At 44.0% G+C, this 25,940-nt stretch overlaps 1 protein-coding gene across 1 annotated transcript in view; it reads left to right on the top strand.

The window, feature by feature from the left end:
- The window catches only part of ME1 (malic enzyme 1), a 236,659-nt gene that overhangs the window by 165,582 nt on the left and 45,137 nt on the right, over positions 1–25,940 (top strand). Inside the window, exon 7 of the mRNA XM_054394230.1 lies at positions 19,468–19,577. Within this exon, the coding sequence (XP_054250205.1) occupies positions 19,468–19,577 (110 nt within the window). The remainder of the gene's footprint in view (positions 1–19,467; positions 19,578–25,940) is intronic.

The following is a 25,940-nucleotide window of genomic DNA, read 5'->3' as shown; positions in this document are numbered from 1 at the left end:
GTGATTCCGCTAAAGACTTATGAATGATTTCCATTGACTTTATAGGGAAAAATGGAAGCCATATTCAAAGAGAGTTTTAGGTTGGCTTATAGGGTTGATTCGTGGTGTCCTGTGATAGTAGAGCGAAACATACTGAGTGCCAATGTAATATATATGCTCGTTCATAGACATCAAGATCATAGAATAGAGAGATCCTACACTCACATTTAGTAGTTCACAGAAAAGCATACTTAGTTGAGTGTAACCAATGCCGCAGTCAGTCATATGTACGTGCGCCACTGTAGCCACAGGGCAGGGGGTGTTGCCCAAGTGGTAGTGCTATGTAGATGATAATAGCTGTGCAGAGTATGAGCGCCTAGATCCAAAAGCGCAAAGTGCTTGAAGGAGAAGGAATACTAGGCGACTGAGCTCCAGTCGAGAAGTTCTAGTAGAGTGAATGAGCATCGTAACTGTCAGGGAGTTGGGGCTGTTTAGATTCAATCATAACGAGGAGGTTAGAGGACGGTGACCTCATTGCGGCGCATAATAGCTTTACCCGACTGACAAGGTGGCTTGTGCTAGATCGTGGCTCTTGCACATGACCGTCGAGATTAGTGACACTGAAGAATCATAGTGAATTGAAAGAGAACTCAACTAGCGTGGTGAGATGGCCATCTATGTAAGGCTAAAATCGGGCTAGGTGATTATTAGACTGTGAGAGTAAGGAGGAAGTGTGCTCTTTAGATGTTCGTACAGCACATGCAACGTGGATGATCAATAGGGCAGATTGCTGCAGTACGATCGATCGCTAGGCATCTTCTGCCTGAGGAGGGTGAGGAGAGAGTGGAGAAGAGTAAGAGGTACCCTCGCACTCAGAGAATGAGATGATGGCGTTTAGGCAAATGTTTGTAAAAGTGGTTTGGACTGTCAGGTGTTTGGGCTATGGTGTTAGAGGGAGAGGTATGTCTGAATCAATGGGTAGTGACTGAGAAGATCTATGCAGTGGTATGATGGTTTGTTGGGATCGTTGGTCGGAGCTCAGCAGGGTCTTATGTTCGCACACCGCGCGTGTTTCTGTTTTGTGTATATCTGTGCATTCTCAAGCGTGTTCTATTTCACCGATAATGTGTTAACTCTTTATTTACATTAAATACTGTGTTTCATGCTGTGGAGTCGTTTTCCTGCCTCATTGGAAAAACGAAATAGGTCACGCGACTCTATGAGTGTGCAAGCTAAAATGAATGCTGTCACAATCGGTATAATCTGCGGGTCCGAAGGTGAGAGACACAGTTATAAGATCCAATGATTTCACTTCCACCACAGTAGACATCGAGAGATAACAAGCTCGGGCGCTCCGTCAGAGAGCAAGGAGACGATATACTGGAGAAGTGACTTACTGAGGGGGGCCACCGAGTAGTCAGGGTGAATGGCACTGAGAGCATCTCTGCTGGTGAAGGAGGAGCGCAGTGACCGGTAGCTTGGGGTGTTCATGAGGACGCAAGCAGCTCAGAGGAGGGATGTTCGATCAGTGTGTACGAATGTTGGAAGGGGGAATATAGAGGAAGGCAGAGCCATGGGAAGCCTGCTTTAATAACGTCTTGGTGCCCAGTGCGGAAGGACAAAGGCAAATATCTTAGAGCCGAGCGAAGATTGTCTGGCTCTTAGAAAGTGTAAGACAAAGCTTAGAGAAAAAGGAATCGTGTTTCAATGGAGGTGGGTGACTGGGCATTAGGCTCAGGGATATCAGGAGAGATTGTGGAGTCTCCACTCCCTCAAGATGACTGAAAGCTTTCTGGATGAGGTTCTGCACACCCTACTATAGCTGTCCATGCTTGAGCAGGGCAGGGTAGAAGAGGTGAACTCTAGAGGTGCCTGCCAGTCCTCAACCATTCTGTTATCTGTGATACTCAGTTTAACAGTCACAGTTGCTCAAGTCAAACAGCATGCTGTCTAAATAACGCTTTGAAAATAGTAAGCTCCTTCTTCCTTAAATCCTGCATTCTTCATTTCTTTAGTGTAGCCTACAGTACTCTTCTGTTCTCAGCTATAATTTGTATTGCAGGTACAGAAGGTATTTTAATGCCTTAAAAACACCATCGAGAATTTGGGGAGGGCGAGGAATATTTCATAGATGATCAAACAGTACAAAGATTGTGGAGCGTATTTAACCTGTTGGAAAGACTTTAAGGATTCCTATTACCAACCTGTGTTGGACATTCCTGAAAGGTCATTACTGCTTTGCCTTTTAACAGTCAAGGGGAAGGCTGTCAGTGGTGGAAGCGAGCTTTCCATATGTTCATTATACCTTAAGTAGCAGGGGAAAAGAGCAGATGTGCTGTGCTGCCCCAGGCTTTGTGCTAGTTTGGCTATCCAGCTGCATCCTTTGTTTTAGGGTGCAGGTTTTTTAAGCAAAATACCAACTCAAAGTACACACAGTCAGTGCAAATCTAATTTGTGCAGCCAAATGAGAACCTTTACCCTTTCCAAGTGCAGCTCTCGTTTTAATACAGAAATCTGAGAACTTGTCCAGGGAAACATTTCTTGTCCAGATTTAGGATTCTAGGCTTCTTGGAATAGATAGTTCCCCTAATTGCAGTAATATGAGTAGTGATGTAAATATAACAGTGGGGTACCGTCATCCTAGAATATCTATAGCGGCGTTAGCCGGATTATGATGCGTTGCCTGATTTCAGGTAGCTGCTGAGCTTACTTGGTGTGGAGTTTACTGGCTAGGTGCCTTTAAGAACCACAAAGCTGCAGACCTCCAGAGGCTAGAGATGTCCAGGAGGTGGACCAGAAGAGTACAGTCTTTCATATTTCATTCCCATAAGTCCTGCATCCCTATAAAACTGGCTGCAGAATCAGTTTTCTTCCCTTTTCCCCCCTACTTCTCTCCTCCTGGGAAGGATACACAGGCTGCTATCTATTGCAGGGGAGGCCTGGAGTGGCCTCATCGGGGCCTGGAGCTGCCAAACTGATTTTTTGCTGCAGCACAATGGTTTGGTATGGAGAGTATGTCAAAGTGCTGTGACGGATGAGAAGGTGGACTCAAGCGCACTGTCTACAAAGGCCATTTGGGCTTCTGGGTGTGGCCTCGGTAGTTAAAAGGGCGAAAGCTGCTTTGGCCGCTTACTTGGGTTACTGTGTGTTAAGCCGTCTAGAACCTATAGGCAATGTGTATTACGTGAGAACATTGTATTTTATGATGCTTGGGCTCGCAGAGGTGTATGTAGTTGTCGTGATGTAGCCAGTATCTACCTGTTTACTTTCCATCCTTTGTGTAGGTGTCGGCTTGTTCCTTGTTTGTCCCAGTCTTTAGTGATACGGAATGTGTGTGTATTATGAAACACGTCTGTCTCTCGCTTCTGTTTAATCTCCACGAGCGAACAATATTGAGTTTTGAGACACTCTTGGGTGAGAGAATATCGAATAATCTTTGTAATTAGAACGGTGGAGAATTGTCCATGTTAAAGTGTATACATCGTCATGATCTATCAACTGGACAGTGTACTCTGTGCCTGCGCAAGGAGAGGAGGAAAAGAAGACCTAGGGAACCTGGGGCTCTTGTGGGTGCTTAAGTCTTAGAGTGAGAAGGTCAAGATTTGACGTTCGAAGCAATCCGTCTAAAGTGCACGAAGCACCTCAGACTAATGTAATGCGCAGCAGATAACCGCGTTTGAGACATAGAAACACACTGACGTTCCAATAGCGAGGATATCTCCGCAACAGAGTCTGACGTGATAGGAACGCAACGGAGCAGTGAAGTGACCAGGAATGGACATCTCCGGAATGTTTGTTGAAACATTGTGAGTTTACAGCTGAAGTTGATTTAAGCTGTGGTAGGGGAATTTGAGTGTTATCTATATCACAATGGCCAGCTTGTATGTTTGAGAGTGCTGCCTTAGTTGATAACAGCAGTTCTTTTTCTGTTGGTTGTTTATTAGAAAGCTACTTTAGAAAGAGGGAAACTTGAAGCGAGCCGCTGCTCAGGATAACCTCTCGTTATAGTTTGTAGGAGGGCTGAGACTATAGACTCTATAGAACTGTCAGTGTTGGATGAGGCTGACCTGAGGAGGGACCATTTAGTTCCAACCACCTACTCCACAGGCGAGGGACACCTCAGACTAGATCAAGTTGCTCAGAGCGCTTACATCCTAGCTGGTCCTTAGAAAGACCACAGGGCATATGTAAAAGATTAGAGCTAGAGTACTCCAGCCACGCTTCCGTTTTGGGGCAATGACAGTCTTGTGGCCAGCGCTGCTAGGCTGACACTCCTCTGCACCTATGGGAAGAATTTCTGTTCGGAACATCCTAGAATGTCTGAATTCTTGACCCATTCTAGGGTTTGTGCTCCGACCCGCGCCTCTCTGCCCCACCGTAGTCCTGATCACTACATGAACATCTTCTAGAAAAATGACTCGCGTGATCAAGCAAGCACTTTAGCTCTAGTGTAGGTATTACTACATTCAGGATACTGGAAAAGGGCACTCAATAAGGAGATTGTCAGAGTTCTTCTCCATTCCCAGACTGAAAAGTCCCTAACTCTCTCAGTCAAGGACCTCTCGTAGGATAAGAGCCTCCAGCCTCCTATCTGACATCTGCTCATGCGCTAGATGAAGTGGATCGTGTCTAATAGAGGAGAGATGTATCTCATTGCCCAATCCACCGGCCTTATCTTTCTTGTCTAATAGGGACTCCGAGTAACTGGATTTTTGCTAGAATACTCTGCTAGGTCGCAATGGGGTTGTCTGCACCAGAGTGTGTTAGCGGCTAGACGAAGTGAGAATCTCACCTCCATTGCCTACCTGAATATGCGCTATAGTCTCATCGTCTATCTTGCTGCAGAGCCCGTGTGCATGTGCGTTGTTGCTGTTCTGGGCCTGCAAGTGTGCTAAGCAACTAGAACAGGAACTCAGTTGGAGAGTTTCTCATCTGACCCGGTCTCAGTGAGATAGACTTGAACGATCGATGATTAAGGTTACAAGATTCAAGTGAATAGTAAGGAGGTACTTGCTTTTCCAGCTGAAGATGGGGCAATGTGTTTTGTGACCTCTTGAGTGTTCTCAGGAATGGATTTTTTGTTGTGTCATGGAGCCTTGCATGTTCCTGCTCAAGTGACACCTTGACCAATCCAATTATATTCAGTCTTTTCTTTGGATCCCTTTCTAGGCACCAAGAGAATGCGAGCTTTACTCAGCACCCAAGCATCTCTTTAAAGACGAGGTGAAGAGGCTGATAGAGCAAACGAGGAGCTAGAGATATACACATCCTCACTGAGGAACGTGACTGGAAGGCTCCCACACCTTTCTACAGCCAGTACCAAAACCTCACCCTGCATTTCATCGCTTGCGCAGCTTCTGTCACTCATCTCTTTTACACTGTGCAAGAAGTAAGAAACAGCTCGCGCTCGTGAAACATGTTTGAGAGGTTCGTCTTGGTCTGTCAAGCGCTAGTCACTCACGCCCCTTATAATGCGTAGTACAAGTGATCTGGCTAGCCCCGAGGTAGACATAGTAGTGAACAGAGCCAATTGCCGAGTAAATTAGAGTTGGGCCTAGAGGCGTGAATGCTACATATCGTAATATTTTAACATAGTCTTCTATCAGGCACTACGTTGAGAATAGTTTAATTGTTTGGTTGGAATGGGTACGGCTCGGGTCGAAGGAAGTCAATCGGTAGAGAACTATAAAAGTTGCCAACACATGACCAGATACACAGCTCAGTTTGATGTTGCGCTATGAAGTCGCCTCCAAGAGAGAGATGCCAGAATTTGCGATCCTGAACGCATATATGCTTTGTCCGCCAGGCTCCGAGTGTGGAGTGACTGTGATTCCCCTAGGTAAGGAAGCGCTACGATAGTACATCACTATGCCATCTCTACTTTGCACATACTTAGGGTCCATAGATCGTTTCCGTGCTTCCAGGATTGTGTAACAATTGACAACACACATATTATGTACAAGTGCTGAGAGACAAAGTAATAACTATCTATCTGTGTTCCGCTCGCGGGTAGTTTGGAAGTGTGGAATCTATCTTGTGGGGCAATTGATTTTTGTGTGTTCCACGCAGCTAGAGTAGAACGCGCCTGGATTGAATACCTGTTGCTGTCGTTGTATGTGTCGTCAAGAACTGAGTAGCTAGTCGATCGCTTGTGGTGTATAATGATCTGGACACTGTGAAAATGTTTCGAGCTCGAAATAGATCTATGTTTGGTATAACCTGCATTATCCTGGACCTCAGTACTGTGTGATCCAACCACCTTCCTGATGAGGGGACTGCTTCGCAGCTGAGAAGAGGCAAAGCTGACAGAGCACCGCGCCAAGCAGAGTAAATTGTATGTTGATAATACACGTTCAGTTCATAGTAGTATCGTTAAGAGGAGCACCGAGGTCGCTCTTATGTTACAGAATTCGTATAAATCAACTAGAGTTTTTAGACTGTCTAAGTCCAATCGTTACAATGTCTGTATTAGAGTGACACTAGAAGCATCCGATTAAGATTCCCCTCAGTCTTCTCAGAGTAAAAAGACCCAAGGAGACATATTTCATCCGACAGGTCTTGTATAAGGCTAACTGCTCACACCTGTTGCACCAGTGGTTATTATGTGTGGGGATGAAGTGCACATTCGATTGTGTGTATATATCTGATAAGGCCTCTTAGTTCTAGTATAGCGGTCCCTGGCCTGTCAAATTCTGCTCTCAGTGCTTATTTGTACTGCGCGATGCATCTCATTGTGTGACTACGAATATCTTGGATACTATCCCTTTACCACGCGTGCCTTACATTTTCAATGCACTATTTCGAGGCAACCTACGCAAGATCTCATGTGTGCTTCTGTGTCAGTGGTCCTCAGTGGAGTTGTATACCTCAAGCGCACATCTACGAGTCGTGTTAGCCATTACAAATATTGTACAACGCGCCGGTACCAATCAACAATCATAAATATAATATCATAGTAGATCCTCATATGTTCTGTTCAAGAGAAATCTTATTGAGGAGTCCTGAATAAGGATTGGTGCGCAGTCATATGTAATATGTGTAAAGTTTTATTCTCGGTAATAAATACTGTTCCGCGTCATTTGTCCCGTTATCTTGCGTGGATAATATAGTCCAGACTGCACGTGTGTGTATCACTCCGCGATCGCTGCGAGATATATCTATCATGTAGACCGCCTCACCGAGACTCTCCAATTGTCATAGTGACAGAGACACCTGAATGTTTGCTACGTGTGGCGTTGACTGCTTAGATGCAAAGGTCTGCTGTGGTGGAATCACTCTGACGCCGCTTTCCGTATGTGATTGAGGCTGTACTCTTACAGGTCTGCATCTCATAATCCAAGGCATAGGAGCTGTGCATAGAACGTCCGATTTGGATCAGTGTGCAGAGTCTCTTTACAGATTTACTATGTCTCACATCCCAGTGGATGTGTGTTGTAAGCCTCTAGTGTGTTCTCTTCCTCTCTGCAGGGGCTTGCGCATGTCGACTGTTTCGATCTCCGAGTGCTGCACGCCGTATCGCAAGAGCAGCGGCTCGGAGTCACCAATGCTATAGCATTGCGTTCCAGTCTCCAGTGGAGTCCATGAGCTAGAGCGTGTCATGTGCTTCATGCGACGCGCATGTATGTTGATAGTCTACCCGCGTCTGCACTTCACGATAACTTTCTATAACTCGACATCACAATCTGTAGACTGAAAGAACAACCCAGTTGTCTATGACCTCCTCCTCCAGGAATCTAACGCTATGCCCTCACTGCTCCATATATGCGTGTCCTGATATGCGTAGACTTCCAGAGGGCTATAGAGACGTATTATCAGATTTCCTTGATAGTTTCCACCTTCCCCGCTCCTTCTTCATCACACTCAGATAGCTAAGAGAGTCACTCAGAGGTCCGTAATCTCGCTAGCTCACCTCTCTGCACCTTGCGTATGCTGTTTGGGTACTTAGCATAATCATCACTATTCCAGTCCACTATGATAGAGGAGAGCTAATGTCCACAGCTGGAACCCTCCTGCCTATCCAGGCTAGATCCTCTGATTTAAGACCTCGCAGTAATGTATGTCGTGTCCAACACCAAACTCAGCCAAGGTGAATAAAGAAACAGAGACACTATAGATAAAAAATAAGAAATTTCTGACTTTGTACTCACTATGAAGTATGGACACTAATCCTTAGAGATAACTCTGTATATGAAGACATAGCATGCATCAAAAGATCGATTACCGTGTGCAACACGAAACTAACATAAGACAGCTTGAATTAGCTCCATTCACCAGATACGCGCTAACTCCTGAATTCCCATACATCTTGGCGCATGTCATGCATAAGCTGCCTCGTATAAGCATGTCTATCGTAGCGTGTGGTAGAACCACCCCCATGCAGGCATCACATTTTGAGCCTCACTCTCACACTCATACCTCCACACGGCTTTTTATCGATCATGATTTTCGTCTCTATAGAGCACTGACCTATGTAACCACTCCGTTGCATTTACAAGATTTCTTCGCCTGTCAAATTCCTCAGTGCACTCAACCTTAACCGCCATACCTTGTACTGCGCATAACTATGGTGCATAACTGTTCCTCGTTCTCATCTCGCGCTCAGGTCTTCTAGTCTGCTATCATATATGTAGAGGGGACGCTCCGGAGATTTCAATACTCCGCACCTCTATCAATGTCTCAACGCGTTGTTCGTGTGTCTAGGCAGAGTTGGAGTAGATCGTCAGTGTCAAGAGTGTTACATCCTCGGACCTTCGTACAGACTAGATAGGCGTATCTTGCCCCTAGAGTATCACGCGCTACGCGCGTGTCCCTAGTCGACTTATTCCAGATCGGAAGATATCTGAGTGCGCATATGGACCTCGTTAGTGTGTGACTATGAGAACGGTCAAGAATGGCGTTTATAACTGCAGATCGCTGCTGATTCCGCGAGAGCTCGCTGTGCAGGCGATAGTCCTCAGCTCACTGAAGATACTGTAAGTGCAGAGTACTAGAAAATCGTAGATGACGATTGATGCTCGCTTACCTTACTCACCTCCAATAAGAAAATAAAAATATGTAGAGAGTCTCTCCTTCCAGACCAGGAGTACTCTGTGAAGCTCAGTGCCTAGGTGTAGGAGCTCTCCCAGTCCACATTGATCAGCAGTTGCGGCGCATCTCAGAGTGTGTAGAAGCCGCTACTCTCTCTCACAACCCATCACCCATCTACTAACAGGTCTGTGCGTGTCTCGCTACTCGCGTGCCTGAGCACCTAAGCTACTGGCGATTTTGGTCGGTGTGTGTGTGCACCTCGTTCCCCTAACTGTGGTCAGGCATCCAGCTCTCGATGTAGACATGGCGCTCATTGTCCCGACCTACACTAAAGGCGATGCGCTGGTTAGCACTGGACATGAGAGACGAAAGTATCTAAATTCAAAGTAAACAACAAGAAGAAATTAATTTTTAGAACAGTAGTAACTTCTGGCCAATTAATTCACAGCCTTTGTGTTTTACAGCCCTGAGATATCTGATAGTTAATTCAATGAGCTATTGAAGTTGAACAAAGGTAGTTCAGGTTCTCTAGTGACTGTCATTATTAATCCTTTAACAGCACTTTGAAATTGCACACAAAATTAGATAGGGTATGTTAGAAGTATTTCCAGCTTAGCATTTCAGAAGGATGGACTTCTAAGACTTGAAGTTAAAGAGCAAGTGTCCTCACTATAGAGTGTGATGCAACCAAGATGATGAATAATTAAGTTAAAAACCAGACCATCTTTTCTTGTAGCAATTGTTTGTTAGTGTGTCACGAAAGCTTTCTATTTAATTACCTTTTGGTGTAAAAGAATAATGCCTGACTGGACAGAGAATCTGGTTTTGCCTCTCTGCTTACAAGTAGTAACTTCCAAGACAACCAACCACAAGCTCTTCTTAATTCAGCGCTGCTCTTCTCCTAAACCTTGCTGTTCCGAAAGCCTGTGAAGTCCACACATGTAGCAGTGCTGTTGGCTGGAAGGGAAAAAAGGGGGAAATCAGGAGCTATCTCCAGGCCATTCTCCTCACTCCTCCTGGAATAGAAAGGCCATGGAGATAAACACCAAACCTGTTCTGAAGAGGGAAAGAGGAAGCAGGGTGTTAGAAGCACGGGCACAATGCAAGGCTGCACTGCAGACACTGTAGCATTGTGATTGTGCCAGGGAATTGTAACATGGAAAGTTTTTGTCGTATTATATTTCCTTAGGAAGAACGTGAGTGAAGCAAGGGTCTGCTGCTGGTACTAGGGTGGGTACTAAATGCTGCTATGTCCTCTGATCCCTTGCCTAGTTTGGCTATGTACAGGGCAAGATCTGGTTTGGAAACAGAGAATGGCTATGAAAAATACTGCTAAGAAATTAAATGCTTTCTGTAGATAAAATAAAAACAATGGCAGCCTGCAAGGGGGGCGGGGGGGAATTAAATGGGTCATTCATGTAGACAGCAGAGATGCTGATGACAGTTTCTATTAAGTTCCTTAGAAAATCTCTTCGTGTTAAGAATGTCCTGTCTCTGACTTGCTGGTCTGATTCAGGACAGGGAGACAAAGTTATCTGAAATTTAATGATACCTCTTCTGAGAAAGTGTTTGCATTGCAGCACTGGCGAGAGCCTAGTACGCCTCGGACAGATTTCTGATTTCTGTCCTGTTCAGCTGCAGCACATCAGGATGTTAGACCAGCAGCATGAGTAGTAACATCTGCTGCAGAATGGCTGTGGTGCTTGCTGGGGGGGGGTCTCATCTTGGCCACCTCTTCCCACAGAAAACATACATAGCTATTATTGTGGAAAGCTTTATCTCCCGTGGTCAAATTTGGTTGAATTTAAGCAGCAAGTTAAAACTGTAGTGGAACTGGTGCTAGGATGGATGGATGGATGGATGGGTGGATGGATGGATGGATGGATGGATAGATGGATGACCTCCCTGCAGCAGTTTATTTGCTTTATGAAATGAAGTTAGAGAGCTTGAGGGAGAGCAGAAAGAGAAGGTGTCCAGGTCATAAGAGCTGTCAGGAGGGAAGGCATTCTTTAATGAAAGCCTTGACACAAAGACGAGTTTCTAGCAGTAGCCATTATGCTTTAAATCTGTTTTGAGCAGTAGGATGTATGGAAATGAAAAAGCTGACAGTGTTTGGAGTGGGAAGGAAGGAGATGATTTCCACATCATCCTGGTGCACTATAAATGGTTCTGGCTGGTGGAGCAGCTGCATGACGCATGAGGCAAGGGAGAGAACGCCACCGTCGCTATCATTTTGGTTTTGCTCCTTCTTAGGAATGGGTGGCAGCAACCACTTTTCATGGTTTCCAAGACTTTTTCAGTTCCAGGCCCATATGAACAGAGAGAATAATAAACCAGAATTTTGGAAGCTCCAAAAACCTAAAAAGCAACAACTTGTTCCTTTTGGAAGGTTTCCAAAACAAGGGCTGGCAGGAGGAACAAATGATCCAAACATATTTCCAGAAAGGTTTCTTAGCTGTAGCAGTAAGCATGGATTTTACTGATCATATGGTTTATATTCAAAATGGTGCCCAAACTTTTATAGCTCCCACTGGATTCTTGAAGGTTTTCCTTGTTTGAGGTTCCTAAGAGCGTTGGGTTGCCAGAATGCTAATGCTATATATTTGGGATTCTTAAAGAGCTGTGGACGTTTTTCTCCAGCCTGTTACATAAAGATATCATCTGTAGGATGTTTTGAAAGATTAACATTGCTGTGACAGGGAATTGGGTATAAATTAATTTATGAATGGGGAAAATTAAGCTAAGACTGACACACAAAATATGTTGCAAATTGGGAGAAGTATTAGAAACAGTGTTTTCTGGCAACCACACATTATTCAGTGGGGTGGTTCTTTTTAATCTCTTGTCCAGCATTTTGCCTCACATACTCAATGATAATTTTTTCCATTTCCCCAATTATCCCAAGTTTATCCCTCTGTCATACAATCATAGAATTGTAGAATGGTCTGGGTTGGAAGGGACCTCCAAAGGTCATCCAGTCCAACCCCCTCTGCAGTCGGCAGGGACATCCCCAACTAGATCAGGCTGCTCAGAGCCCTGTTGAGCCTCATTTTGAGTATCTCCAGGGAAGGGGCCCCAACCACCTTCCCAGGCAACCTGTTTCAGTCTTCCACCACCCTCATGGTAAAGAACTTGTTCCTAACATCCAATCTAAATCTACTCTTCTGTAGTTTGAAGCCATTGCCCCTTGTACAGTCCCTGCATGCCTTTGTAAACAGTCTCTCTCCAGCCTTCTTGTAGATGCCCTTCAGGTACTTGAAGGCTGCTATTAGGCGTTCCAGGAGCCTCCTTTTCTCCAGGCTGAACACCCCCAGCTCCCTCCACCTGTCCTCATAGCAGAGGTGCTCCAACACCCTGATCAGAAACACAGAATCAACCAGGTTGGAAAAGACCTCAGAGATCATCAAGTCCAACCTATTACCTAATACCTAACACCTCCTGACAAGTGCCACATCCAAGCTTTTTTTGAACACCTCCACGGATGCTGACTCCACCACCTCCCTGGGCAGCCCATTCCAATGGCCAGTTACTCTTTCTGTGAAGAATTTTCTCCTCACCTCATGCTTAAACTTTCCCTGGTACAGCTTGAGACTGTGTCCTCTTGTTCTGGTGCTAGTTGCCTGGATGAAGAGACCAACTCCTACCTGTCTACAACCTCCTTTCAGGTCGTTGTAGAGAGCAATAAGGTCTCCCCTGAGCCTCCTCTTCTCCAGGCTAAGCAAACCCAGCTCCCTCAACCTCAGTCTCATAGGGCTTGTGCTCGAGACCTCTCACCAGCCTTGATGCCCTTCTCTGGACACATGTTTGTGGCCCTCCTCTGGACCCTCTCCATCAGCTTCATGTCCTTCCTATATTGAGGGCTCCAGACCTGGACACAGTACTCCAGATGAGGTCTCACCAGAGTAAAGTGGCAGATGGCTGGAGAAATGTCTCTGTTTTCCAAAAGTGATAGAGTGTGAAAGTTGTGTTTACACAGCAACATGGTAGCCACATATAATGTCTGCTTGTTGCCATGACTCTATTGTTGGTGACAAGTTCAAATGAAAAGGATTTTAGGTTACATTTTAAAGGTGTATGCCTTAAAATTTCCAATAGGAAGGTGAAATTCTCCTAAGCTATATGATAGTCAAGTTTAGCTGCTTAGATAAGCAACACACAGGTCAACACTCATATTTCACAGAATCACAGAATGTTAGGGGTTGGAAGGCACCTTGAAAGGTCATCTAGTCCATCTACTCTTAGGATATGTAGTCAGCTTTTAAATTATGGAGAAATAGCTCTTAAACTATTTTTTATCATGACAGTTCCATGTATATTTCTTCCTAATTGTCTTTACCCACCTCCAGCTGCTGGCACTCAACTGTAGGCCTTTTGCTTTTAATATGTCCCTTGGAACAGTCAAACACAACCATTCAGAGGTGTTTTTAAATCTGATTATTTTTTTTTTTTGGTAGCAAATCTGTTACTTGCTCCTGGACCTACCTGGTCAGTCACTCTGTGCCATCAGAGGGAACTCAGTGAAGTTAATCTGTGCCATATCTGTGTAAAGCATTGATGATAGATGTTAAGATTTGTCACATTTTAGGATAGCTGTACATTTTGTTTTATCTTTCCATAATATTTGAAAGATAATGTGAATTACAGCACTGCAGTGGCTTGGAAGGCAAAAAAGGATTTCATGAGCAAGCAATAAAGTGCTTGGTTCTCTTCTCATCCAGCAGTCATTTGTCTACCTTACACACCTATGAGGAGATGCAGTTCCAAACTGAAAATTTGTGATGACAGTAGGGTATGAAGTGCAGAGAGGATATGTTCTACTTTCCTGAGGGCTGATTCAAACAGTTTCCCTTTACAGTGGAGAAACCACAACCTAAAACCGTCCATCAGAGTGCAGTAGGGGTGGAAAGTTATTGCAGAGTGATAGAGGAAGGAAAGCGGAACTGAGCTGTTGGCTGTGAACTTCATTTTAGGTTTTGGCTCAACTTTCTGCTGGAAAGTGATTGTGATAGGAAGGCATGGAAGTCACAGAAGAACCATCAGCCTTTTTGGTATGGTCACTGCTTCCAGAACTGTGCAGCACCTTTGTAGCCAATTCATTACTGCAAGGGGATTTTCTAGACTGCCAGAGACTATAACTATGCTGTTTCACCTCATCTGTTAGTCGTTTAGAGTATGGGAATACTCCAAGCAGAGAAACACTGTGTCATTTTCTTGTCTGTCATGAGTACCCAGTGACTGGATCTGGTTAGACGTTTTTGAGGATGTAGACCTCACAAGTCACAAATCTAATAGGAGGTACTACTGGTCATAGGCAGCATTAAAGTCCCAGGATTTGGCCAGCAGATCCAGAGAGGTGATTCTGCCACTTTAGTCTGCTCTGGTAAGACCTCACCTGGAGTGTCATGTCCAGCTCTGGAGCCCTCAGTAGAGGAAGGACATGGACCTGATGGATTGGGTCCAGAGGAGGACCATGAAAATTATCAGGAGGATGGAGCACCTCCCCTACATGGAGAGGTGGAGGGAGCTGGGGTTGTTCAGCCAGAAGACAAGGCTCCAGGGTGACTTAATAGCAGCCTTCCAGTACCTGAAGGGGGCTGCAAGAAGGATGGAGAGACTGTTTACAAAGGCCTGCAGTGACAGGATGAGGGGCAATGTCTTCAAACTAGAGAAGAGTAGATTTAGACTGGATATTAGGAACAAGTTCTTCACCATGAAGGTGGTGGGAGACTGGAACAGGTTGCCCAGGCAGGTGGTGGAGGCTCCACCCCTGGAGATATTCAAAGTGAGGCTCAACAAGGCCCTGGGCAACCTGATCTAGTTGAGGATGTCCCTGCTGACTGCAGAGGGGATTGGACTAGATGACCTTTAGAGATGCCTTCCAACCCAAACCATCCTGTGATTCTATGATTTGACCTGGGTGTTATGGGCAATACTGTCAGTGAATAAGAATGGTGCTTAGAAAAGGTTTTCTGCTATACGACCAAAATCTCAGGCACCCAGAATTAGACTTCCTGCATTTTTTCCATTTTAATTAAACAGCTGTGATACCTTGCTCAGAGGATTAGGATGGATGATTTGCCCAGGACAGGATGAGTGTTTTCTACAGGGACACTGATTTAATATAATGCAGAGGGAGTTTTGATTTGTGTCTACTAAGGCAATGGTTAAGAAAAAAAAGGAGAAAAATCTAAAGCAGATGAGAAAATGGAATGTTATATATGGTAAAAGAAAGAAACAGACATTGGCTTAATGACATCCAAGAAACACTTCTAACCAAGCACCAGGATTCCAGAATGTTAATCTCATTAGTTTCATGATATTACCCAACTGTTAGTTCCTGGAGCCTTATGGATTCACAGGAATTCCTGTCAGATACTGAATCAGGTTAGAACTTTAGATTAATGTTTTTAAAGTAGCTCCAGTTTCTTATGTGAACCCTGTTGTGATTTAAACTACTGGGTTACTGACTCGTCACATTCTCTTTTAAACAGTTGCCTGTGATTATGCTGCTGAAGAACTCCAGGTTTTTCCATAAAACCTGAAGATGTATTAATTTTCAGCAGAGATTACCATTCCTACCAGTGGAATCTCAGTAATTCTGACTAATTGTAATATGGCTGTAAATATGGGATTTCCGTGGAAATTAATTTCGTCACAGCAATTTTTGTCCTTTTTTAAAAAAGAAAAAATTGATGGCTTTGCTTGCCAAACACAGGGATGGGTTTAAAGAAAAACTCACTTAACATTGGAGTAGACAAGTCATACTGACTGCTCAGGATCTGCTGGCTAGCAGAAAGGGACCTGGGGGTTCTAATGGACAAGCAACTGAATAGGAGCCAGCAGTGTGCCCAGGTGGCCAAGAAAGCCAATGGCATCCTGGCTGGGATTAGAAATGCTGTGTCCAGCAGGAGCAGGGAGGGGATTGTCCCCTGGGACTCAGCTCTGGTAAGGCCAAACCTTGCGTATTTTGTCCAATTTTGGGCACCTCGATCCAAGAGAGATGTGGAGGTGCTGGAGCCAGTGCAGAGGAGGGCAAGGAAGCTGGGAAAGGGCCTGGACAATAAATCTGATGAAGAGTGACTGAAGGAGCTGGGGATGGTTAGTTTGGAAAGAGGAGGCTGAGGAGAGACCTCATTGCTGTCTACAACTACCTGAAAGGAGAGACTGCTCCTGGAAATTATTGATAGAACAAGAGGGAACAGCCTCAAGCTGTGGCTGGGTAGGTTTAGACTGGACATTAGGAAAAATGTTTTCATGGCAAGAGTGGTCAGGCATTGGAATGTGCTGCCCAGGGAGGCAGTGGAGTCCCCAAGCCTGGATGTGTCTGAACGTGGTTTGGATGTGGTGTTGGGGCTATGGTTTAGGGGTGACCCTTGTACAGTAGGGTTGTTGGTTGGACTTGGTGATGCTGAGGGTCTTTTCCAGCCTGAATGTTTCTGTGATTCCATGGTTCTGATTCTGTATTGCTTCTCTGGATGAGGCAGGAACTGCTTGTCCATCTCTTGGATTTGTTCTGTTAGCAGATAAGGGAAAAAAATCCTTCAGCTCCAAGAGGTTGTGTGTTGTTGAGCTCTTGCCCTGTTAGACCCTAGTGGTAATGATTTCATAGCAACACCTTACTGCAATATTATTTATAAGTTTTAATCAAACAGTCTGTGCAAATTGCCATTTATTTAAACTTTAAATCCTTAAATATTTAAAACTTAAATACTGGGGATTTTAAGAACTTTTCTTGTAATATTATTCCAGGGTTTGTGAAACTTCCAGATACAAAATTGTACAGGCACTGTTAATACCAATTCTATTGTACACTTTCCATGTTTCACTGTTAGTTTCTTTTTTTTTTCCCATGTGAGACTGACAGTATTCAAGTTATAGTTGTTGGTTTCTTTTCTTGTGGCCAATGTGCTGTGAGCTTGAATTCAGTCTTTACACAGCTTTTGTCTAGAAATGACTTTGTTCTTTTTGTTTTGGGGTTTTTTTTTTTTGATGTTTTGTGGGTTATTTCAGTTTTGTTTTAAGAAACTATTTTAAAATGCCATATGGGAGCATGAAGCAAGGAATTCAGAGATGGTGCCATTATAAAGTGCACACCAGTAATATTAAAGGAATGTAATTATTAACTTTCTACCTTATTGGCATGGCAGGGCAATTTTTTACTTGTTAGATATTGGCATATGACTCTGGAGTTTCATAGAATCATGGAATGGTTTGGGTTGAAAGAGACCTCCAGAAGTCATCCTGTCCAACCCCCCTGAAGTGAACAGGGATATTCTACACTAGATCAGGTTGATCACAGCCTTGTTGAGCCTGACCTTGACGATCTCCAGGGATGGGGCCTCAACCACCTCCCTGGGCAACCTGTTCCAGTGTTCCACCACTCTCATGATAAAGAACTTGTCCAATCTAAATCTACTGTTCTCTAGTTTCAAACCATTGCCTCTCATCCTGTCACTGCAGGTCTTTGTAAACAGTCCTTCTACAGTCTTCTTGTAGGCCTCCTTCAGGTACTGGCAGGCTGCTATCAGGTCTCCTGGGAGACTTCTCCAGGCTGAACAACCTCAGCTCCCTCAATCTGTCCTTGTAGGAGAGGTGTTCCAGCCCCCTGATCATCTTTGTGGCCATCCTCTGGATCCACTGCATCAAGTTCATTTCCTTTTTAATGATTTTTCCTCTTGAAGTCAATGTAGGCACCTACTTATACTACAAAAACGTTGTTGCTTGCTCCCTCTTGGTTGTTGGTAGTTGGCACACAGTGGGTCCAAGGAAGCAACACTAAATTGTTTCCAAAAAATGTAATGATTGAAATTAACTTTACAACTATTGCCACAAGGTTCATCATTCAAGTCATCATTCATTACTTAGCTATGCTGTTGAACTTAGTTCAGTTAGTTCATATCAGCTTAGTGATAGAGATTGTTCATCTGCTGCAACTCTGTACTATATTTTCAAAATGCAGTATGTGGAGATTTCAAAGTACCACAGGAAATGACAATTTGAATGGTTTCATTAACTACAAGCATGAGAAAACATTGAAATGGATGATCACAGTACCACAGTGCAATGGAGGTTGGAAGGGACCTCAGGAGATTATCCAGTCCAAAACCCCTGCCAGAGCAGCATCGCTTAGAGTAGTCCACACAGGAATGCATCCAGGTGGGTTTGGAAAGTCTCCAGAGAAGGAGACTCCACAACCTCTCTGGGCAGCCTGCTCCAGTGTTCTGTCACCCTCACTGGAAAGAAGTTTCTCCTCATGTTGAGGTGAAATCTTCTATGTTCAAGTTTGTATCTGTTTTTTCTTGTCTTATTAGTGTGCACTACTGAAAAGAGCCTGGCTCCCTCCACTTGACACCCACCCCTCAGCTATTGATAGACATTGATCAGATCCCCTCTCAGTCTTCTCTTCTCCAGACTAAACAGCCCCAGGGCTCTCAGTCTCTCTTCACAGGGGAGATGCTCAAGTCCCCTAAGCATCCTCGTGGCTCTCCCTTGGATTCTCTCCAGCAGGTCTCTGTCTCTCTTGAACTGGGGAGCCCAGGACTGGACACAGTATTCCAGGTGTGGTCTCAGCAGGGCAGAGTAGAGGGGGAGAAGAACTTCCCTAGCCCTGCTGGACACACACTTTCTTGATGTATCTCAGGATCCCATTGGTTCTCTTGGCCACAAGGGTACTTTGCTGTCCCATGCAGAACTTGCTGCCCAACAGCACTCCAAGGTCTTTCTCTGTGGAGCTGCTTTCCAGAAGGGCAGCCCCTAACCTGTCCTGGTGCCTGTTGTTATTCCTCCCCACATGCAGGACCCTGCACTTGATAATATTGATTCTTAGCATAGCATTGAAGAAAAATCTAGTATTCATGTCAGAAGAGCAGTTTTGACAATCCACTGTAACAGTAGATGTAAGAAATGTGGCTAAACTTGTTCCTCCTCATACCCCAAGTTTTAGTGCATGTTAGCCAAGTGTAACTGGATTCAGATTTGTAGCTAACACTGTCTTTCCTTGAAGTGTTTATCCTTTGTCTAGGTTAACCGTGTTTCTGGTCAATAACTCATAATAAGAATGGTTGAGTGTGGTGTTGGGAGTGATGTCATGCTGCTGACCTGCACAATGACAATAAAACAAAATCCATGTTCTGAATATGTTACCTCTTAACTACTTTCTTTTGGGGGATAGTTGTGGTTTTTTTTTTTCTCACTAGCTGACTGCTCAGTGAAGACTTCTGCTGAGATGTCTGCAGAGAGATAAAGACCTCTTCCCTTGATCTTTTATTCTATTAGCAGTCTAATAATGCCTTCTAGGTAATTTATATGAATGTAAGGATACAGAATAGAGCAGAAACACATTAGCAGACGTATCTATCACATTATACTTGTATTCAAGATCTGACCACTAATGTTACTAGCTTCTTAATACAAGTGTATGTTATTTTCAATGTAATGCCCAGGTTTTTTTTGTCCTCCTAGGTATGGCATGAACTGCCTCATTCAGTTTGAGGATTTTGCTAACGCTAACGCATTCCGCCTCCTGCATAAGTACCGTAACAAGTACTGCACTTTCAATGATGACATTCAAGGTAACAAACTCTTTTGTCTTCATTCTTCTTAGGCACACAAGCCAGAAAAAAATTTAGACTTATACTGATGTACCAGAGAGAAAAATGCGTTTCAGCTTTCCTGTGATATTTGAAGATGTTCAGTACAGGTCACAGTTTGCTTAGGGATTTCTCAGCATGGGTTTCTGGTGAGCTGTCTTTGCTCTTAATCTCTCGCCTCTCAGGTATGCCTCATGCTTTATTCAGATGTTCACCCTTCAGGGCTTTTTTTTTTTAATAGTTTGGTGTGTGGGTGGCTTTCCCATATGAATTATTAACCTCAGATCTTTGGGCAAATGTCAAAGCTTAAGCCTGGACTATACTTCCCTCAGTTTTTTTTTTTTTTGTTACTGCAGTGACAACTGCTTCACTGTTTCTTCATGTGACAGAGCTTGCTCAATAAATGTCAAATGTCAAGTGTATTTCAGTTCTTAAACTCACAACTCAGTTAGATACATTTCTAATTTTCTTTGAAGTCTAGGGACTGCATTCAATTTTAGAGGGAAATATCCCCCTGATTCTGCTTTCCCATCTGAATCATTTGTAGCAGTTGGCAAAAGAAAAGATCTAGGATGGAAAAAGCCAGCAAGGAGGATTCCCCCAGTGCTCAGTCTAGACAGGCATCTTCTGCCTTCCCTGAGAACAAAGACAAGCAGGGCTGAAAAGACAGATGCTGCTCCTTGGGTTGCCTTATTTCCTGTCAGAAAACAAGCACTAGAAAATAACTTTCCCTAGGGCAGTAAGTGCACTGGCTCACATCAAACAAGCTGCTGGATAGGGGTACCAAAGGAGAGCCCTGGGCACTCAGCTGCCTCTTAACTCCTCATATTTCCTTGGGTAGATGGAGGTCCTCAAAAGTGGCAAGATCAAAAATAGGAGTTTAACTATCTTAATTTCAGTTTGCAGTGACACTTTAAGTCAAGGATGGGGAGCTTGAGTTTTCCAAAAGTCATTCTTGAGATCTAGATCTTCTTTCATGGGCTTAAGACATGGTGGTGAATTCAAGTAGCCCTTGTCTTTCTGATGTTGGGAATTTGGCTAGCCACATGAACTGTGTTTCTCTTACAAGCCTGGCTGAGTTGTACTCCTGCATTTGAAAGAGATTATGGAGGACAAACTCCCAGATGGGAAATAAAATATCATTTGCCCTTGTAAGCAGCATGGTGCTTCTTACCCTCCTGGGTCTGAGTGTAGCCATGACTACGACAGTCCAATACAGCAGACCAAACAGCAGATGGAATTTTCCCTAGTTGCTTAGAATTCCACAGGGAATTCTCTTTCCTTGCAAGATAAAAATCCTCATCCCAAACGAGAAAGAGACTCAACTAGAATGTAATTTTTAAAAATGGAAAGGAAGCTTTTCTTTAAGAGTGCAACAAACATGGGCAAACTAAGCTGAGAAAGTTTTCAGTCTTTCCACAGGAGTTTTTAAAATCACTGCATTCTTTATGGTGCACCTTGGAAGGAGGTGTCTTGGTGTTCAAAACTGTTGGAAGGTAGCCATTTGGCTTTTGACTTGGCCTGCCACATCAGCTATCAGTCTTCCTTAGCAGTCTAGCCACATACAGTCTTTTAATTTAATCAGCTTCTGCAGTTTAATTTGTGCTTGTGGGCATTTTGATATTTTCATTAACAATATCCGGGGCTTATGGCTGATGTCCAGCGTTAATGTTTGTGTAGCTTCTAAGAGGTTAAAGCAGATCACAGAATTGTCAGGGTTGGAAGGGACCTCAAGGATCATCTAATTCCAACCCCCCAGCCATGGGCAGGGACACTTCCCACTAGATCAGGTTGCTCATAGCCCCATCCAGCCTGGCCTTAAAAACATCCAGGGATGAGGCTTCCACCACCTCCCTGGGCAACCTGTGCCAGTGTCTCACCACCCTTATGATGAAGAACTTCTTCCTGATGTCTAATCTAAATCTGCCCTCCTCTAGCTTGGATTAATTCCCCCTAGTCCTATCCCTACCCAGCACCCTAAAAACTCCCTCCCCAGCTTTCTTGTAGCCCCCTTCAGATACTGGAAGGCCACAATAAGGTCTCCTCAGAGCCTTCTCTTCTCCAAACTGAACAACCCCAATTCTCTCAGCCTGTCCTCATAGGAGAGGTGCTCCAGCTCTCTGATCATCCTCATGGCCCTTCTCTGGACATGTTCCAGATACATTCAGCCTGCTTTGATCTGTGCCACTTGTCATCATATCTCCATAAATACCATTAGGTGTTGGGTGGGGTTTTTTTGTTTGGGGTTTTTTTGTTTGTTTGTTTTAGGAATATCTTGGCATATAATGTGGCAGTGGAATAGCAATGCCCCAAATATAGATATGGTGATCTCCCTCTTTTTATTCCAGCTCTATAAACTCTGAGGATCTTTCACCTGACAAATGAGGATAGAGGGTGCTAAACTTCTTCAGCCATCCTTAGAGATTTTCAGTTTTTAATGGCATGATTTTTTCCCAGGCTACTGGAAAGGGTGCCCTTCTCTGTAGGCAAGTTGTATTTTCTGGCCCTAGAGCAGTAAAGCTGACAAGCAGGACAATAAAGACAAGCACATACATCATTGTATCTGGTTAGCCATCATCTCCTGAAGATAGTGCTTACATGGTATTTTAAACGTAGTTCCTTCTAGCCCAGCTGTTTGTCAAGCCAAAGCTACCTTAAGGATAGGAAGAAAAGTTTAATTCATGCTACATGGAAGCACTTGAGGGTTTTTTCACTGTCACAGGATATGTGGGCAAAGGACTCCTATATATCCAAGTGATGCAATGAGGACCTCAAATCTTTGAAAACCCAAAACATGGTCCTGACACTATAAAAGAGAAGAAATTATGGCAAGCTGATGACCCATTTGCAAGCAGTAACTTGGGCAAATGCAGTTGTCTTCTGTTAGCTTGCAGCTATTTGCAGGGTGTCAGCATGCCTCTAACTGATGCCACTGCAGAATAACTGGAAAAAGCTGTCTGCCAAAATACTGACCTTAGAAAAACACTAAAGATTGGCCATTAAGGGTCACCTGTAGAGAGTTTTGTCTCCATGGTTTTATCAAGGGGAAGTCATGTCTGACCAACCTGATAGCCTTTTATGAGGACATAATCAGGTGATGGTAGAGCAGTGGATGTGGTTTATCTTGATTTCAGTAAGGCATTTGACACTGTCTCCCACAGCATCCATGCAGCTAAGCTGAGGCAGTGTGGTCTGGACAATCAGGTAGTGAGGTGGACTGAGAACTGGTTGAGGGAAGGAAGTCAGAGAGTTGTGGTCAATGGGATGGAGTCTAGTTGGTGGCCTCTAAGTAGTGGAGTGCTCCAGGGGTCAGTACTGGGACCAGTGCTGTTCAATATATTCATCAATGACTTGGATGAGGGCACAGAGAGCACTGTCAGCAAGTTTGCTGGTGACACCAGACTGGGAGTGGCTGACACAGCAGAGGGTTGTGCTGCCATTCAGTGAGACTTGGACATGCTGCAGAGCTGGGCAGGGAGAAATGGAATGAAATTCAACAAGGACAAGTGTAGAGTCCTGCACCTGGGAAAGAACAACCCCATGGAGCAGGAGAGGTTGGGGACTGACTGGTTGGAGAGCTGTGAAGGGGAAAAGGACCTGGGGGTCCTAGTGGATAGAAGGCTGACCATGAGCCAGCAATGTGTTCATGGTCATGCCATTCTGGGGTGGACTAGAAGGATTGTGGTTAGTAGGTCAAGAGAGATTCACCTCCCTCTCTACTCTGCCCTGATGAGGCCACATCTGGAATATTGTGTCCAGTTCTGGGCCACTCAGTTCGAGAAGGACCTCAGGGAACTGCTTGAAAGAGTCCTGTGCAGAGCCAAAAAATGATTGAGGGAGTGGAACATCTTCCTTATGAGGAGAGCCTGAGGGAGCTGAGGGCTCTTTAGCTTGGAGAGGAAGAGACTGAGAGGTGACCTCATTCATGTTGATAAAGATGTGCAGGGTGAGTGCCAAGAGGATGGAGCCAGGCTCTGCTGGGTGATGCCCAATGAGAGGACAAGGGGCAATGGGTGGAAATTGAGGCATAGGAAGTTCCATGGAAACTGGAAGAAGAATTATTTCCCTGTGAGGGTGACAGAACACCGGAACAGGCTGCCCAGGGGGATTGTAGATTCTGCCTCTCTGGAGATATTTAAGACCCACCTGGATGTGTTCCTGTGTGACCTACTCTAGGTGATCCTGCTCTAGCAGGGGGGGTTGGACTGGATGATCTCTGGAGGTGCCTTCCAGCCCCTGACATTCTGTGATTCTGTGATCCCTGCTACAACACAGTCACATTCTTTACTTTGGAGAAAGCTTTGTAACTTTTTCTACTTCCCCTCTCTGCACCCAAACAATTGGCAATAAGGGCAAAGAGGATTCTGACCAACGGCTCTCAATCTGTATTGGAATAACAAAATTGCTCTTATTTATCATTCTAGAAAGCATCTTGTGTTTTCAGATGGAGGGGTGGCTCTGGGCAACCTGATCTAATGGAGGATGCTCCTGCTCACTGCAGGGAGGTTGGACTAGATGACCTTTGGAGGTCCCTTCTAACCCAAACCATTCTGTATTTCTATGATAATAATTTCTTCATATTAATATTTTCAAAATATTTTTTCACTAACACAATGGCCAAAATATTGCTTTAGGGAGAAAATATGCACTTTCCCCCCCTTGGATTCTTGCTTGGTTTTATTCTAACCACAAATCAGCTTGCTGGTTTCTGTTTTTTTTCTTTTCTCTTTGAAATATGTGTAATATGAGTTTTAGAAATGAAAATGAGCGAAAGCCTGGAGTTTAAAGCAATTACTTTTATCTGATTATCTCTAACTATATTAGAGAGCATTTTCCAAAACTGAGATTTTTGGTTTTCTGTCATAATTTCCTATGTGGGAGAAATATTAATATTGTAATGTCAAGCTTCACAACATTTAGAAAAAAACCTGAGTTGGATCAGGTTGCTAGCTTTGCTCATCTGCAGTATATTTACAAAGAAGGTGTCACAGAGCAGGGTGAAATTTTCTTTAAGATATGTGTTGTTATTTTTCTCTTTAAACTCCCGCCTGGTAGTGGATCAGTGATAGAAGAAGAACCAGGGCTTGCAAAGCTGTTTATCAGGGGCAGAAGATTTTGTCTGCTTGAAGGAAGCAGGGTTGGAATTCACAATTGAAAATTCCTTTGGAAAAAGTAACTTTTCCCTTCCATTCTGTACGGATTTTGAACGAATCTCTTTAGATTGATTAAGGAACTCGTAGGTACAGATCCAGATACCAGTGGCTGAAATCCCAGTCAGGGGAGGGATTGGCTTGGGCTATGCCTGCCTGCCTGTCAGCAAATCCAGCTGGAGCAGAGCAGGATGCCATAGTGCTCCCTATCCATACCCATCTTGGTTTTGGTGTGTCTGGTTAAAGAGTTTTTGCTTCTTGAGTACAGTCAGTGGCTTAAGACAAATTTCTACCTCTTAGAAGCCTTGCATTTGTTTTACATGCTTCTCCCAAAGCTCATCATGTGGCAGTGGGTTGTAGTCCTTGCTAACATGGACACATAAATACCTTTAAACTTGTTGCCTCTATGCAGGACAATTGTTTCAATTATTTCAGTTGTTTTGATTTTTTCGTCATCTCTGTACTTTAAAATCGCCCTAATGGAAAATTACAAAACTCTGCAGAGTAAGCCAATCTACATAAATCATGTTTGTCTATGCAGTACAATACTGTGAGGTTTTATTTAAGTGTCACAGCTCTGTTTCTCTGTGCCCACAGCTGCAATGCTTTCCCCTTTTTATGGGCACAGAGCCTGCATTTTATGCCAACAGAAATATTTAGGCAGAGAGATTGCACTGGGTTGGAATTAACTTTTGTGTCCATCATGGCCTTAGATGTCATTAGTTTCTGACAGCTGTGCTGTTTAATTGCATCAAAATTGTATGAAAAGAAATACCCCAAATGAAAATGTAAAGCATGCATAACTGAAGATTATTATTCCATCTTACTTGTATGGTTTGATTTACAAGATCTGCTAAATGCTCAGCAGACTGCCATTTGAATAATTACACAAATTATACCTGGCAGTTAAAGATTATTGCCAATTTAAGGTTAAGTCAGCCCAGTTCTCAGAAATCAGAAGTTCCCAGTCACAAGCAATCTCCTTTTTAAGATGTAACTGTTTGGGTTTTTTTAATGTTAACATGGGAAATGATTCATTTGGTACCTGGAAATTCCAATTCTTGAAATCAAATTGTAAAGAAAGTTTGAAGGTTGTTGTTGTGGTTGTGATGGGCAGGGGGTTTCCAGTTCCTCCTCTGACCAAGGATTTGGAAAACACAATGTTGAATGACTTGTGACAGCTGATATATTCACA

The sequence above is a fragment of the Indicator indicator genome, chromosome 2 (genome assembly GCF_027791375.1).
Source record: "Indicator indicator isolate 239-I01 chromosome 2, UM_Iind_1.1, whole genome shotgun sequence".
NCBI lineage: Eukaryota > Metazoa > Chordata > Aves > Piciformes > Indicatoridae > Indicator > Indicator indicator.
The sequence above is the reverse complement of the archived record's forward strand: the minus strand, read 5'-3'. Positions and strand labels throughout refer to the sequence as shown.